This window comes from Babylonia areolata, chromosome 6 (genome assembly GCF_041734735.1).
Source record: "Babylonia areolata isolate BAREFJ2019XMU chromosome 6, ASM4173473v1, whole genome shotgun sequence".
Taxonomy (NCBI): domain Eukaryota; kingdom Metazoa; phylum Mollusca; class Gastropoda; order Neogastropoda; family Buccinidae; genus Babylonia; species Babylonia areolata.
Window position 1 is genome coordinate 30,521,389 of NC_134881.1, and position 16,905 is coordinate 30,538,293.

At 40.3% G+C, this 16,905-nt stretch overlaps 1 protein-coding gene across 1 annotated transcript in view; it reads right to left on the reverse strand.

The window, feature by feature from the left end:
- The window catches only part of LOC143282921 (E3 ubiquitin-protein ligase SHPRH-like), a 63,169-nt gene extending 46,343 nt beyond the window's left edge, over window positions 1-16,826 (reverse strand). Inside the window, exons 1-13 of the mRNA XM_076588811.1 lie at window positions 16,751-16,826; window positions 13,548-14,376; window positions 12,705-12,876; window positions 10,830-11,030; window positions 9,662-9,743; window positions 8,832-8,994; window positions 7,169-8,119; window positions 6,114-6,227; window positions 4,362-4,488; window positions 3,830-3,909; window positions 1,738-1,782; window positions 1,306-1,384; window positions 126-289 (exon numbers count right to left, since the gene is read on the reverse strand). Of these exons, the coding sequence (XP_076444926.1) occupies window positions 126-289; window positions 1,306-1,384; window positions 1,738-1,782; window positions 3,830-3,909; window positions 4,362-4,488; window positions 6,114-6,227; window positions 7,169-8,119; window positions 8,832-8,994; window positions 9,662-9,743; window positions 10,830-11,030; window positions 12,705-12,876; window positions 13,548-14,351 (2,982 nt within the window). The 5' untranslated portion in view covers window positions 14,352-14,376; window positions 16,751-16,826. The remainder of the gene's footprint in view (window positions 1-125; window positions 290-1,305; window positions 1,385-1,737; window positions 1,783-3,829; window positions 3,910-4,361; window positions 4,489-6,113; window positions 6,228-7,168; window positions 8,120-8,831; window positions 8,995-9,661; window positions 9,744-10,829; window positions 11,031-12,704; window positions 12,877-13,547; window positions 14,377-16,750) is intronic.
- Window positions 16,827-16,905: the final 79 nt, after the last annotated feature.

The following is a 16,905-nucleotide window of genomic DNA, read 5'->3' on the forward strand; positions in this document are numbered from 1 at the left end:
CCCATAACACACACACACATACATGCCTCCCCCCATAACACACACATACATGCCTCCCCCATAACACGCACATGCCTCTCCCCACAACATACACAAGCCCCCCCACGACAGCACCTCAGCACTACCTGGCTCTTGACGTCTTTCATGGAGGTACGCCACATGACCTTGGCCAGGGTTTCCAACAGGGGCTGCTTGATGCCCTGCAGGTAGGGCTCGTACAGGTACCGTGTCCACCACTCCTCCACACAGTACGGGTCAATGCCAATGAACGCCAACAGTCCGTACAGATCTGTCACCCAACACCACACACATCATCCTCACCCATAATGCAATGTCGTCTTCGACTGGCTTCTAATTTGTCGCTGTCTTACCATTACTCTTCTGAACAGTTATTCACGCTATCAGAAATTGCTAGCCTGTTCATTTTCCTTTAGGAAATGTTCGAGTTATATAAAGTTTCTTTCAGCAGTTTGCGTGTTAGAATCATTTCGTTGATTATTACCCTCCGCAACCAAAAGCCACCTGGCAAAATTAGAAGCACAAGCTAGAATAAACGTGTGGCATTAAAAGGGTTAAAGTCCATTACCATAACAATTTCCATCACCTGATGCATCAGCTATAACAACTGAACAACATAACATTTCAATGTATTTCATGTAAAAAGTGCACTGACATAAAGTGACGGCTTATATAGATATACATACTGGGGAAAAAAATCACAAAATTTTATTTTATATATATATATATATGTATAAGGAGAACATGACAAAGCATGAAATGTTCTTACTGGGCAGAAAACAGCAAAGCAGAACCAGTTTCAAATTTCAAGGTAAATGTTGCACTTCCAGGAGCAGGTTTCGTCACATGCTCAAGACACTTGTTTCTTTCCTTTTTAATCTTCTTTGGGGTTTTTTCCTCTTTTTTTTATTTATTTTTTTTTTTTTTAACACAATTCTGGTCAATATGTAGGCAGATTCTTTTTTTTGCTTTTCTTCTTTCTGTGTGTGTGTGTGTGTGTGTGTGTGTGTGCTTGTGGTGTGTGTGTGTGTGTGTGTGTGCTTGTGGTGTGTGTGTGTGTGTGTGTGTGTGTGCGTCCATGCAGGCGTGCATGCAGGTGTATGTGCATGTATGCACGCATGCATATGCATGCATGCTTCAACAAGTCATGGATGGCATGGCATGGTATGTGTGTGTGTGTGTGCATTCAAGCATGCATGCGAGCTTGTGTGTGTGTGTGTGTGAGTGTGAGCGTGTCTGCTTTTGCGTGTTCGTTCACTGGCTCATAAATGGCATGGTAGAGTTTACCTTTGATACTCTGGTTCAGAGGTGTACCAGTTACACACCAACGGTTGACACAGCTCAGTCGTAAAGCCATTTCTGCTGTCTGGACATCAAATGGATGTAACTGATAATTTCAATATGAACACAGATAGGTAACCAGTGTAGACATTTATGGACATGTACAGAAATATCTGTGCAAAGGAACAAATGGGTGTGGTGCCTGCAAACACATACACATAATATATGTGTGCATAAGCACCCATGCATATATACTTAATAAATTTACAGGTTAACTTTTTCTTCTCATGTAAATTTTCTGTCTACATCAATCAGAATATAGCAGACAACAATTTAATCACACTGCCATAATGAAATTTGAACAACTGCTTGCTAAGAACTAGAAATTAAGACCTCTCTCCCACTTCTTTTTTTAACCAAACAGAACGTCAAATGTACCTTGGTTGTCACAGACTCCACCATTTGAGCTTCATCCAGGCAGATCTGAAGAAAAAGCAAACATGTGAGGTTGCATTTACCCTGAGTGTGTGCTCTGTGTGTGTGTGCTATGTGTTTGTGTGTGTGTGTGTGCGCGCGCACGCGTGCACCCATGCATGTGTTAATCATGTACAAAAGCTGATTTCAAAAGACACATATTTCATGATTTATCAACGACCTGATTTCAAAAGACACATATTTCATGATTTATCAACGACCTGGCCTCACAAACAGTAATGGGGGTATCCCCCTCTATCCCTCCTAACCCTTTCCTCCAGAGCGCTACACTGTGAACAAATCTTAAATAAAACTTACTTTCATCTTGGAAATGTGTGTGCAGCTGTACCATTCGCTTGTAAATATTTCTTGGAAATGAATGAATGGTGGAATGGCAAAAAGAATATCTGTATGGGAACCATTGGGACTGAACTGAAATTTCTTTTAAAACTAGAATGTAAAAAATAAATAAATAAATAAAGAAGTATTTTTTTGTCACATGTTTAGTATAAATAATTCACTCCGTGCTGTGAAGAAAACACAATTTTAGTCAATTCATAAAACTTGTGAAGAATGTGAAACTTTGTCCTCAACTCTGGAATAAATATGTTAACACACTGGTCTCATTTCTTTTCTCTTTTTTTAATCTATTCCCATCTATTTCCAGGAGCAGTTTTGTACATACTGTGTATTACACACTGGACTGGAAGAGTCAACAATTTTTTTATTGTATCCTCAACACTCCAAAGAGGTATAAGCATCACAATTCTTTAACAAGACTCACTTGTGATACACTTAAAAAAAAAAAATCCAAGCTTTTTATGTATTGAGTATAATTTCAAAATGTAATGTTTAAGATGAGAAAGATCAGTTTAAAGCAAATTAAGTCCCCTAGCATTAATTACAGAGTAATTTCCCTTCTTTACCTCTACACCAAAACGTTTGCAAAATAAATAAAACTTCCATGCTTAGCAAAAGAAGTTCCTGTTTGAACAAAAAATGATATTAATGACTGCTCTTGTTGTTGGGTCAGAATATCAGATCAAAGTGCCAAGTTTAGAGAATACAAAAAATATAAATATAACAGTAAATGCAGTTTGCAAATAATTAGGCTTCATTTTTTATTCTTTGTGCCCATCCCAGAGGTGCAATATTGTTTTAAACAAGATGACTGGAAAGAACTGAATTTTTCCTATTTTTATGCCTAATTTGGTGTCAACTGACAAAGTATTTGCAGAGAAAATGTCAATGTTAAAGTTTACCACGGACACACAGACACACAGACACACACAGACAACCAAACACCGGGTTAAAACATAGACTCATTTTGTTTACACAAGTGAGTCAAAAATCTTTAAACATAAGTGCAGCTGCTGGCATAACTTGACAGGCAGGGGACTAATAGTTGTTTACTAACTGCAACCAGCATGAGCAGTCAGAACCTGGCCTGGTTTCCAGCGGGTTATGACAGTTCCTGCTCATCTTATGAGGCCTCAATGTCTGAATAACTCTAAAACAAAAAGGTATTTCCATCATGTGAACTTGCATGAAATCAATCCGTGTTGAAAATTAACAATCCTCATGTTTAGAAAATAAGAAGTCATTTTTTTTAAGTAAGAAAAAAAATAAAACCATGCCCCAGACTAACCCACAAATACTGACCCCCCAAAAAACAACTAAAAAACTAACAAGACAGAAAAAAATGTAAAAGTCAATAACATGACAGAAAAACGTAAAAGCAACTTTTGCCCACCATGGGGCTACTTTCTGGTGTGAACCTCAGCAATGACCACTGTCCCTCTCTCTCTGTTTGTCTTTCCTTCTCTCTCATTGTTTGTCTGCCTCTCTTTCCTCTTTCCCTGTGTCTGTACGTCTTTCTTTCTTTCTTTCTTTCTTTTCTTAATTCTGCATTTTCTTTTTTCTTTTCTTTCTGCCTTCCTTCTTTCTTTCTTTCTTATTACCACAGAGGATATAGAATAAAGAGGGGACAGGGTATGGAGGGAACAGACTGGGGGAAAGGGGGAAAGAGGGTGCACCAGATCTGACCACAACTCACCCGCCACCACTCCACCGCTGTCAGAGGGGTTGGCTGAGCCATGAACTTCTTGGGTTTCCGCAACACTCTTCCCTGAACACCTGTACATCAGGTGAACAGTCAAACAACCAAACAAAAATTGCATCAGCCCGAGACACTCACATCAGCAAAAGAAACCAATGAAGATGAGATCAAACATACACACAGACTGACGCACATCTGTACATTTAATGCCTGCATAACGCACACTCATACTCAAGCCAGCATGAGGATACATCAAATAGTAAATGGCTTTTTGTCAAATGAGGAACGTGTGTGTGTGTGTCTTTGTGTATGTGTGTGTGTGTGTGTGTGTGTGTGTGTGAGTGAGTGAGTGAGTAAATGTGTGTGTGTGTGTGTGTGTGCGTGTGAGTGAGTGAGAGAGTGAGTAAATGTGTGTGTGTGTGTGTGTGTGTGTGTACGTGTGTGCGTGCATGTGTGTGAATTTCTGCAGAAAGAACCATTAGAACTGTTGAAATGATCAAGAAATGTGGCACAACAGCAAAGCACTCACTGTTGGTGGGTTTCAAGTCCACATAATTCAGTTCGTTGCGGAGCGTCTCATACGTGGTTATAACAATGTCCTGACTGGCCAAAGTCTGGGGCTGGATGTAGCCTTGGTATCTCACGCCTGTGTACTCCTGCAGAAAAAAACAACAAAAAATAAGAAAACATAAGAAGAGATAAAAAGCAAACAAAATAACAAAAAGAATAAAAAGAAAAGAGAAGAAAATCGACAACAGTGTATCCCTGGGAATATCAATGCTAGGTGTTTCTTTGACATCATGAATATCAAACAAAATATGATAACTCACAATTCACAATTCATCTCACTTTTCCAAAGTCTATGAAGAACGGTATTTACCTGGCCACTTAAAACACTTCTAAAAGCATTTCTATGCATGACACCAGTAAGTGTTGCTTTTTATGCTTTTTTGGAGGGGGAGTGGAGGGGTGGGGGGGGGCTAAACTGGGATGCCAGTTTTCTCTGTTTAAAAGTACTGCCAACACTTGTCACACACACACACACACACACACACACACACTTTCACTCACACTTGACTTACACACACATGTGCACACACATACACACATGGCCACAAACACACATACAGAACCACACATATGCATCTTCACACCTTTTTCCTCTTCTATTATTTATATCAGTGAAAAGATGTTACATACACACACACACACACACACACACACATACAAACACACACACACCATCCATCAACTACATACCCCAGCCAATCAAAAAAAAAAAAAAGCTGCTGACAACAACTGAACAAGCCACACCCAGAAGTTCTGACACACATGACTCAGGGAAAAGAGAAGCACTGTCAAAAAAACACCCAGTCGTACTGACACGTACCACTCAGGAGAACAGAAGCACTGACAACAAGCCACACCCACACTGACAAGCATCACTCAGGGAAAAGACAAGCACTCACAACAAGCCACACCCACACTGACAAGCATCACTCAGGGAAAAGACAAGCACTCACAACAAGCCACACCCACACTGACAAGCATCACTCAGGGAAAAGACAAGCACTGACAACAAGCCACACCCACACTGACAAGCATATACTCAGGGAAAAGACAAGCACTGACAACAAGCCACACCCACACTGACAAGCATCACTCAGGGAAAAGACAAGCACTCACAACAAGCCACACCCACACTGACAAGCATCACTCAGGGAAAAGACAAGCACTCACAACAAGCCACACCCACACTGACAAGCATCACTCAGGGAAAAGACAAGCACTCACAACAAGCCACACCCACACTGACAAGCATCACTCAGGGAAAAGACAAGCACTCACAACAAGCCACACCCACACTGACAAGCATCACTCAGGGAAAAGACAAGCACTCACAACAAGCCACACCCACACTGACAAGCATCACTCAGGGAAAAGACAAGCACTCACAACAAGCCACACCCACACTGACAAGCATCACTCAGGGAAAAGACAAGCACTCACAAGCCACACCCAGACATAATGACAGACATCGCTCAGGGAAAAGAAAAGCACTAACAAACCACACCCACACTGAGAAGCATCACTCAGGGAAAAGAGAAGCACTCACAACATGCCACACCCACACTGACAAGCATCACTCAGGGAAAAGACAAGCGCTGACAACAAGCCACACCCGCGCCGACACACACCACTCAGGAGAACAGAAGCACTGACAAGAAGCCACACCCAGACATACTGACAAGCATCACTCAGGGAAAAGGGCAGCACTCACAAACACTCTGAGGCTTTTCTCCTGGATGTGCTTCTGGATCTCGTCCAGCCACTGGTGGGCAATGCTGTACGGGGAGATGATCAGCGTGGCTCCCGAAGACAAGGGCTTTCCGTTCTGTCCAGTTCACAGCACAGTGATTAAAACTGCTTTAAACACAGCTAACATCTCTCTCTCTCTCTCTCTCTCTCTCTCTCTCTTTCAAACTCACATACAACACAACACACACACACACACACACACTGAGTCACACACAGTCACAAACACAAAATATGCACACACACACACACACACACACACACACAAAGAGTTGTTTACTGAGGTTTTGCTCTGCACATTTTGTGCTATTTATTGAGTTCTACTGCTCTTTGTTGTTAAGATCTGGCACACAATAATAAAGTACCTCAAGGAAAGATATCAGCAACAATATCTGCTGTTTCAAACTATGTTTTAATACGTATGATAAAAAAAAAATTATCAAAAAGATGACAAGGGATCACGGTGATAAGGGGTTTGGGGGAATGGCTTTACTTTTCTACATGACTGTAAACTGTAATACCTGTAATACCGATTGTAACAAGAGAAAGAAAATATAATACCTAAGACTGATAAATGTCACAGTCATTACTGTTAGAAAAGAGACAACAAGGCATGTGAAGAGCCATTCTATTGTCATCATTCACTATTTGGCCTTTGACAATGACTTTTTTTTCTCTTATATCTCATTTACATCTACAGTATAAAAAAAACATATAATATTACTTGTTATTGTCTCATTTATCTCCTTACATCATATGCTTTTTCTGATACTTTAGCATGTTATGTTTGAACCTCTGATTCGAATTTTTTTTTCTTTTCTTTCTTTGAAAATAAATTGTATTGATGAGAATTTGTGCCACCTCAAACAAATATGTTATCTACTTTCATAACAATCTTTCGCATTATCTAATTCAGATACATATGCAGTTTAAGATTAAAATAACCAGATAATAAGTTACATCATCATTATTTAGATAAGTGAACAAACTGCTCTCAACAGTTGTGTTTTCAGTACTTACATAATGACAATGAGGACACTTGTATGGTCCACGGAAAGGGTCTTCCAAATCGTAGTTCACACAATGTGCATGTTGGGATGTCCCGCACTCTACACATTTCACCTGGTGCTTTCTTTTCCTCTTTCTTGATGGGGCACAACCGTTCGCAAACTCTGCTTCCTCTTCTCCTTCCCCACACACACACTCAAACAGCTGTTGTCTTGGACGCTTTATGACATTGTCAAACAGCGTTTCCCTGACATTCTCTTCGGTTACATAATAGAAATATTTGCCTGATCGCACATGCTTTGTCTTTGCACAATCATTTTGAACTTCAGAAACATTTTCATCTTCTACGGATTTCAGCAGCTTTCTTTTCTGGGCTTTAGTTAGAGTTCTGTTCTTGTTGCAGTTTTCTTCTTGGGTACTCAGTTTCTCTTTCTTGTGGTCCTTTTCAGTCTGAATGTTCTGTTTCATGTTGTTGCTTTTGCGCTTCTTTTTTCCTGTAGTTTTCAAATTCTTCTTTCTGGATGTAGTGCGTTGCTTCTTGGTCTGTGGCTGTGGAACAGAACCTGTGCTGGACTGGTCATGCAAGGTCTCACCACCGTCTGCGGATACTCTCTTGAGTGTCAGCTTCAGGGGAGGTTTGAAGTCTCCTTCAGACACTGTAGCAGCATCTGGGACACAATGAGATGATGAAGACTGAAGTGTCAAACTCTCAGGATCGTTACGATCACAATTTCCATCTTCCCCGTGTGGTATGGCTTGGTAACTATGGTCGTCTGTGACAACAAAGGAAACAACCTCGGATGGAACACTGCTGAAGGAGCCACTGTCTGATTCCACTCTTTTCAATGGCCTCTTTTCATCCTCAGAGTTCTTGATGGCGAAGGTTCCCAGAGACTGAAAGTCACTGGATGAGCTTGATGAAGATATTGCAGAAGATTCCATGCAGCTCTCTTCGGACTGACACTGTAAAACATAAATGACATGAAGTCGGCTGCATCAATATCAGTCACATTCTCTTTGAAAACACTGGCTGACAACAAAAACTGATTAAGAGGTATACTGAGTGATATCCAAGTTTAGAAGACAGGGCTGACAACGAAAACTGATTAAGTGGTATACTGAATGATATCCAAGTTTAGCAGACAGGCACTATTTTCTGCAAAATTGAATCTTTTTCTTTTTAAACTAATTGACAAAGTATACAACAAAACAAATGTACTTATATCAATTATTTTTCCAACTTTTTAAACTGGTTTGCAGGAGTTTTTACATCTGTGTGGAGGTTGGGGGTGAACAGAACTGAAAGCTGGGGTGTACTAGGCAAGGTGAAAGCACATGTATGTAAAAGAAATCTGCATCAATGTTTCTCAATCATTTTATATTTATTATTAACTATCACATTTTGTTTTGATTATTTATAATCAGGCATAGGTTAAGCATGATAAATCTGCTTAATCAGACAGTCAGCATAATGAGGTGTATGCATGAAACACCTACCCACTCAAAGAATCAATCTCTCTCTCTCTCTCACACACACACACACACACACACACACACACACACACGCACAGGAATACACGCACACACACACACACACACACACAAACAAATCCCACCCATTTGCAAACACACACACACACACACACACACACACACACACACACACTTGCTCTACCTCCATCTCCATCAGAGTGGGCAGGCGTGGTGGGGGAGGGACGGCGGGTCGGGGGTGAAGCAGCAGACAACACAGGACCTCCACAGTCTTTCCCAGACCCATCTCATCCGCCAGTATACCACCAGGAGGAGAGCTCTTCTTCCTGGGCTTTTCCTCAATCAGACTGATCCACATAGGGAAAAATATACAAAACTATTTTTTTTCTCTTTGTCTTTAGGGAACAGGAGAATTCTTTAACCCTTTCACCACCAATGTCGCATTTCGGCACCAGCTAGGAAAAGCACCCATGTCACTGAAATGCAACCAGATGATGGGCCTTTTGTGCATTAACCTAATGCTCTTAATTTTCAGTGGTAGGATTGGTCATTTTTTCAACACATCACAGGGGAATCCCCAACTATTCTTAGACACCATCTTTTCTGTGGTTCCTGCACAAGGTTAATTTGCACTCTAAACTGACTGCAGGTGAAAGGGTTAAAAGAAAGAGGGAAGGCAAAAGAGAGAGAGAGGAAGAAAGAAAGACAGAAAGAGTAAAAGAAAGAAAAAGAAAGATCAGGAGAAAAGAGAGCAAACATGAATTAGATAAAGATTCTAATTTATCAAGTTGCTTCACACAATTTTTGTGTCAAGGAACAACATGGCATAAGCACAAAAAGCATGTAAAGGACATCAAGTTCACAGTCCATAATGTATACATGCCAATCAATCCATGCATACGGATAGTCTAGCGGAAGTCAACCTGAATCATTATTCCATCTTGAAACACATATCTGAAAGGACAAGCATACGATCTGTGGTTTATGTGCGCTCAGATCAACTGAGTAACTGACCTTCCACCTTGTCTGTTGTAGAACAGGGTCTTCCCACAGTGAGTTGTCACTTCAGTGTACAATGGGTGAACGTCATCCTCTTCTGCAAACAGCAGTCATTATTTTCAGTGTTATCTTTCTCTACCACCTTTCAGAAAGAAACAAGCACAGAAAACATGTTGTTTTCACGTACAGGAACCAAATCAAAGAATCAATTCAACATACTGCTCCACACGGCTCTCTGGACCATGAAGGATATCTAAAGGTGCAGTAAAGTGAGTTTAAAATGGACGGTACAGAGTTCACTAAAGACAAACCAAACCTTAGGCTCCTTAAAACATTAAAAAGGTGATTTGAATTTTTAAAAATAATAAAATCAATTGAAAAAAACAACAACAAAAGCATTCAGCATCCTCACACACGAAGAGAGTGGTGGGGAATTTGACATACACACACACAAAAAAAAAAAAAAAAAAAAAAAAAAAAGGATGATCACAACAATCTCATCACATTCATGATGTGTCGTTATGATTCACCATCATCCTCTTTTCCTTTAACTAGAAATTCCATTCAGCCATCATTACATCTTTATCATTGGCAAGCTGATAATACTGAACATGAAAATATTAAAACCTGTCAATGAAATACAATCTATAACCATGCATAGATCAACAATAGATTAACACTAAATCACAGGTAAAAGAGTTACCATCAGCATAAAAACCTGTCAGCAAAATACAACCCATATCCACACTTAGATACAATCAATTCACACTAAATCACAGATATAGAGTTAAAACCTGTCAATGAAATAGTCCATGTCCACACACAGATACAATCAATTCACACTAAATCACAGATAAAGAGTTAAAACCTGTCAATGAAATAGTCCATGTCCACACAGAGATGCAATCAATTCACACTAAATCACAGACAAAGAGTTAAAACCTGTCAATGAAACAGTCCATAACCACAGATACAATCAATTCACACTTAATCACAGATAAAGAGTTAAAACCTGTCAATAAAATAGTCCATTACCACACACAGATACAATCAATTCACACTGAATCACAGATAAAGAGTTAAAACCTGTCAAAAAAAAAAGTCCATAACCACACACACACAAAGGTACACAATCAGTTCACACTAAATCACAGAGTTCAACCAGCCACAGGTAAAGAGTTACCATGAGCACATTCAGCATCTTCCCCAAACCGTTCCCGCTGAAGCATCCAGCGCACAGCGTCCTGCTGGTAGGGTCTCAGCCGGGGCTTCAGACTGGGGTGCTGGACATCGGTGGTCACACTGACAGTGTGGATCGCCTGCAGGGCCCGAACCCCGTCATACAGCTCCTGGAAGTCCTGACGCAGATTGGGGTCTCCCCTACCTGACAACATACATTTGGGTTTTTTTTAATTACAAAGTTTCAATTTCCCAAGGAGGTGTCACTGCGTTTGGACAAATCCTTACAGTTTACACCACATCTGCCAGGCAGATGCCTGACCAGCAGCATAACCCTAGGAGCTTAGTTAGGCCTTGAGTGCATGCCTATGTATGTGTACCTATCAGAGTGGATTTAATCTCCATAATATTGCCAGAGGATAATCCTTTTGTTGCCATGGGTTCTTTTTCAGTGCACCAAGTGCAAGCTGCACACAGGACCTCAGTTTATAGTCTCATTCAAATGACTAGATGCTCGGTTTGATTTTCCAGTCAACCTTGGGAAAAAGTATAGGAGTGGGAATGGAACCCAGACTGTCATGGACACTGTATTGGCAGATAAGCATCTTAACCATTCTGCCAAAATTGCTCCTAAATCACACAGCAAGTACAAACATTCATTCAAAATAGCTTCTTCATTCACACAGAAGCACACATGCCACACACACATGCACACATTCAAATTGTACATGTACACACACAAGTACACACACATGTATGCATGTGCTTCTTCACATACACAACATGACAGCACTCTCCCTCTCTTTCCTCTCTTTCTCCACAGACAGGAGTTGAGGAAGGTAGACAAACAGACATACACTCATGTATAAATACTTACACACATGTACACACTCATGCACACACACACACACACACACACAAGATTCTAGAATCAAGAACTCTTAATCCTTTGAGTCTTGACCCCTATTGGGGCATGGAGGATAAAGTAACATCATCTGAATCACACAACAAAATAAAACATAAACAGCATTTAAAACACTGAGACTGGTGATAAAAACCCTGCTTTCCACAAACTGAAAAAACTAAAACTTATTTCTGATTCAAATAATCGTTTCTTTGGAATGTACTCGTTTCAAAGTACTGCAACTTTTGGGTATTCCATAATAAAATGAATTCCGTCTCCAATCATGCCTATATCACAGAAGTATGCAGTGCATACAATGTGGAATATCATGTCTACCAGTCTCAACATAATCTGTGCCTACTTCACCTTGACTGTATTTATAATCAGATGTAACAATCCCACAGTATTTTCTGCCCCTCCACTAGACTTTGTGTGGTGGTCTGGATGCTAGTCATTCAGATGAGATGATAAAAGGTCCTGTGTGCAGCAAGCACTTAACACATGTAAAATAACCCACAGAAACAAAGGGGTTATCCCTGGCAAAATTCTGCAGAAAAATCCAGATTCATAGGGCAACAAATACACTTGCAGGCAGATTTTTTTTCTTTCTAAATGGGTGGTGCTCTCAGTATAGTGACGCGCTCTCCCTGGGGAGAGCAGCCCGAATTTCACACAGAGAAATCTGTTGTGACAAAAGAGTAATTGACAAAATACAAAATACATAAGGTAGATTGGAAATATGCTTTTCTTTTCCAAAATTTGGTTTGAAGTTTCTGTAATATAAACAATGATTGCTATTTTCCAACACACACACAGTGAGACACACACACACACACACATACACAGACACACACACACACACAGACACACACGCATCAAATCAGGGTGTTTACACAGGCCCACTTTGTTTACAAGCCAAGTCACAAACTGGGCCACAAACCTGCTGAGCTATCTGCAAACAATACCCGTATTTACCATACATGGGTCCTAGATTGTAGAAGTGGTTCATGGCCTCAAACATGAAGTTGTTGACTTCTCGTATGGTGAACCCCTGACTGGGATGATCCAAGCTCTGCAGGGAGTTCTTTCGTCCATACACAGTCACCTCCAACTGTTTCTCATTGCTGTCCACCTTTCCGTACACAAGCTGGAGGGATATAAATATATATACATATGTATATATAGGATAATATAAAGTCTCACTTTGGGAATTTTGTGGTTTCAAATTTTGGCTTGTACTTTTCCTTCCCATCCATGAATAACAGAGGATATCATTCTCAGTTGATGCACAAGTGATATCCAACAGACTAGTCTTGACAGAGTGTGTGTGTGTGTGTGTGTGTGAGAGAGAGAGAGAGAGAGAGAGAGAGAGAGAGAGAGAGAGAGAGAGAGAGAATGAATAGTTTTTATTGGCTACAGCCTATTTGGCTTTCATGCCAAGAATGGATCAACAATAAACAATGCACAGATGCAAAAACAACAAAACATGTAGGTCAAAAGAAATGTATTACATCAGGTCGGCATTTTGTTTGCTGAATGAAGTGCAACATCATCGGCAATCACCAAATGTTACAAAAGTACACATTTTCAAAGGATTAGTGTTAATTAGAAATACAGTAAATGACCAACTGACTGACATGATTTTGTCACAGAGAGAGTGTGTGTGTGTGTTGCTGCCTGTGTATCTGTAGCTGCATGCGTGTGTTTAAATACATTAAAAAAAAAAGAAGAAGAAGAAAAGGCAAGCACCCTATCACCAATTTGAAAAGATGTGGTTTTGTGTTACTGATGCTGTTTAATTTTCATAACAAATCTCACCTGGAATTTTTTCTGACCAGAACGGCTGAGCTTTTGAAAGAATTTCCAGGTATCTGAAAATTCCAAGCTGACAACCCAGTACAACCCCAGCTTGTCTTCCATGGCCTGTTTTCTTTTGGAACCTGATAAACGTCGTGTTGTCACCTTTCTGGAGTTTGCTTCTTCCTCCACTTTGACTTGTCTCTCTCTGTTCATCTCTTCGTCATACATTTCAAAACAGACAACAGGCTCACTGTCGTTGTCACAGGCAACGTACAGCCAGCACTGCTCCAAGTCTGACAAACACTCTGCCACATCCGGAGTCAGGGGTAAGTCATCATGGTCTTGAAGCTGCAATCTGAATTTGCCCACAACCCAATGCCAATCGTCCATCACTTCTTTGCTGCGACTGTGTTTTACACTGTACAGAGGCAGACACAGAAAACGGTCTTTCATTTCAATCAGTTGCAAGCATACTTCCAGCCTTCGGAAAAACTGTCTAACATTCTCTGGCATAACAACACCACACTCAGATTGGAAAATTTCTTGAGCTGGGAGCTGAGCAGACTTTTCCGCTCCAAACTGAGAGACACTGCCAGAAGTTCCGTTCAAGACAACTTTTGCTTTCCTGCCTTCATCTGTCTGAGCAGCTTCCCACTCCAGGGCCAGTGTGGGGTCATTGTCCTGAATGATAATCAGGTCCCCCTGTGGGTCTGTCTGTTGGCTGGAGTGCCCAGTCCCACAGACCCTATCAAGCATGTTCCATTCAACCTGTTGTCGCTGCTCCTTGCCAAGATGACGAGGCTCCGGCTTCTTCCTCCCCATCTTGCTTCCTTGGTGCAACACAGGTCTGCAACAGTAGAAGAGAAACAGGGTCACTCGTGCCAAACTTCACGATGTCATTATCGACTCATTAATATACTGAACTTTTTATCTTGGAGTTCTTGATTATAGACATTAAGAAGAGATGGATCTGGGAAAAGGTAAGAAATTCTAACATTATGTTTTAGGTATGCAATATGATACTCATAAAGTAACAGATATGTAACTGACAACATGACACAAAACATTCATGCACAAGTACAAACATATAAACCGTTTATCAGTTTTCCACCCTTAACTGTTCAGATAAAAAAAAATTTAGACCATTTAAAGATAGTCAACAAATGGTGCAGTTTTCACAATTTCAATACCAAACTTTTTAGAAACTGCAAACCCAGAATTTGTAAGAAATCCGCTGGCAGATTCACAAAGACATGTGCACACCTGCCTCATCTGTCATCATCAACATCCTACATGGTTTTGCTCTTTACGTACCACCAGAAAGCCTTTGGATTTTGCTTTACTTGAGTTCCTATGTTCTTGCCCATTTTCTTCTGCCCTCTTCTACATGCTTGTCTGGCTTGGTTTCTTACTTTGGTGTATTCTAGATACATTTTGCCATCTCTGGTTTCCATTCATCTTCTGAAAAGTTCATATTTTTTTCCTGACAGCTGTCAAAGTCCCTTTGCCTATCCACTTCTTTGAGCGTTTCCCTGTGAACTTAGTCTTTGGTAGTAAGAGGTAGACTAAAAGAATCTTGGTAAAAGTCGACTTACATGGGATAAGAGAGGTGGCATAGCCTTTGGTACATGCATATTCATTGCTATTTTTAGTTTCCTTTTAATTTTAGTCCACGTGCCATTTGTCGTCAAGTCCTTTAGCTCCTCTGCACAGTCTACAGTTCCCAGCTCTGTCTTAATACTTTCAAAGTCTGACTTATAGAAGTTGAAGGTTCAAAATCAGCGCAGCATGGTCACTCTTTCCTATGCCAGCTTGAGTCTCACTCTCATTGATAGTTTTGTCTGTGTTTGTAAGTACAAGATCCACAAGGCTTGCTATCTGTCCTTCTCTGAATCGGGTCGGCTCCTTCTGATGCTGGATGCAAATTTTCAAGAACTGATAAGCTGGGTACTGTTCTCCTGTCCTACACCTCTTGTGTCTCAAGTCTATTTCAGAATAACTGAAGTCACCTAGAATGAGAAGATTAAAAACCCTGTCCTTGACTGCTTTCAGTATCAGTTTATTTAACCTCTGCACATTACCAAGGCTGCTGCTTGGGCTTCTATACACAAACCCCAGTGTAACCTTTTTCTTGGATTATATTTATATAGGACTGGGAGTACTGAATTGTAAAATGCCTTGAGCAAGATCATTTGATTATATGCTACGTAGATAAACTTAGTAGTAGTAGTTGTAGTGGTTTACAGTCGTTTCTCCTCCGAGCCGGCCAGTTCACCCCATACCACAGATCATTTCCTCCCATTCGCTGTTGTTTCACCCCCCAAAATATCAACATTTGATTGTGAATTGTTTTCTTAGAATTTGCGGTAGTATATAATCAATAACAGGGGACCAGGATGGCTTAAAAATTTAATTACATCAGTAAAATCGCATCTTAGCAGCACCGCATGCTAAATTTATCCCTTAGAAGGGAGGCAAGCCTGCTAAAGCAAATAGGCCTACATAATAGCCTTGGTCTAATGAAATATAACATTGAACTCGAAGACAGCAGAATCAGTTGGTAAGTGCAAATTCACATATATGAGCAATGCTTAGAACACTGAAAACAGAAACAGGCGACGAAGTACAAACATGAACATTGTTTGGCCATGATTCATACAATGCAACATAATTCAAGGAGACAATAGGCATGGAGAAATGGGTCAAATGATCAACAACTGACAGTAATTATTTGTGAAGTCGCAAAAGAAGGTATTCAATATCATATCGGGAAGGACTTATCAAAATGGAAGGACTGAAAGAGGCTTGTAAAAGTTGTATTCACAGATGCGGAAAAAGGTAAATAAAATAAACAAAAAAACAAACCCGTAAAATGAGTAATTGCAGAAACCCATACCCCTGTATGTATGTAATTAAAAACACAAAGAATACATTCTGTATTTGTCTTTATTGGAGTAACGAAGCACTGTAACGCTCACTGAAATAAACAAGGCAGATAGAGGCGAAAAGACGGCAAATGGGGCGAACTGACTATGGGCAAACTAGTTACGGGCGAACTGACAATGGGGCGAAATGACCAGATACTGTTGTAGCGGTAGTAGTTATGCATTAGTGTGCACTTCATCGGAGCAAATAAAGTAAGCTGGTAATTCAGCTCTTAACTGGAACAAACACAAGTTGAATATATAAAATCTCTAAATATAATCATGGTACGCTCTCACCTTCCTGCTAACCGAAAACCCTATGCAATTAAAAGTGGAAGTAGAAAAAGCCTCTGCTGGACATCTTCCATGTTTACACCGGAAGTTGCGCGTTGCCTGTGGAACAAAGCAAGCAAGTAAAAATATCTTCAGAAATTAAAATAATCAAAATTGTA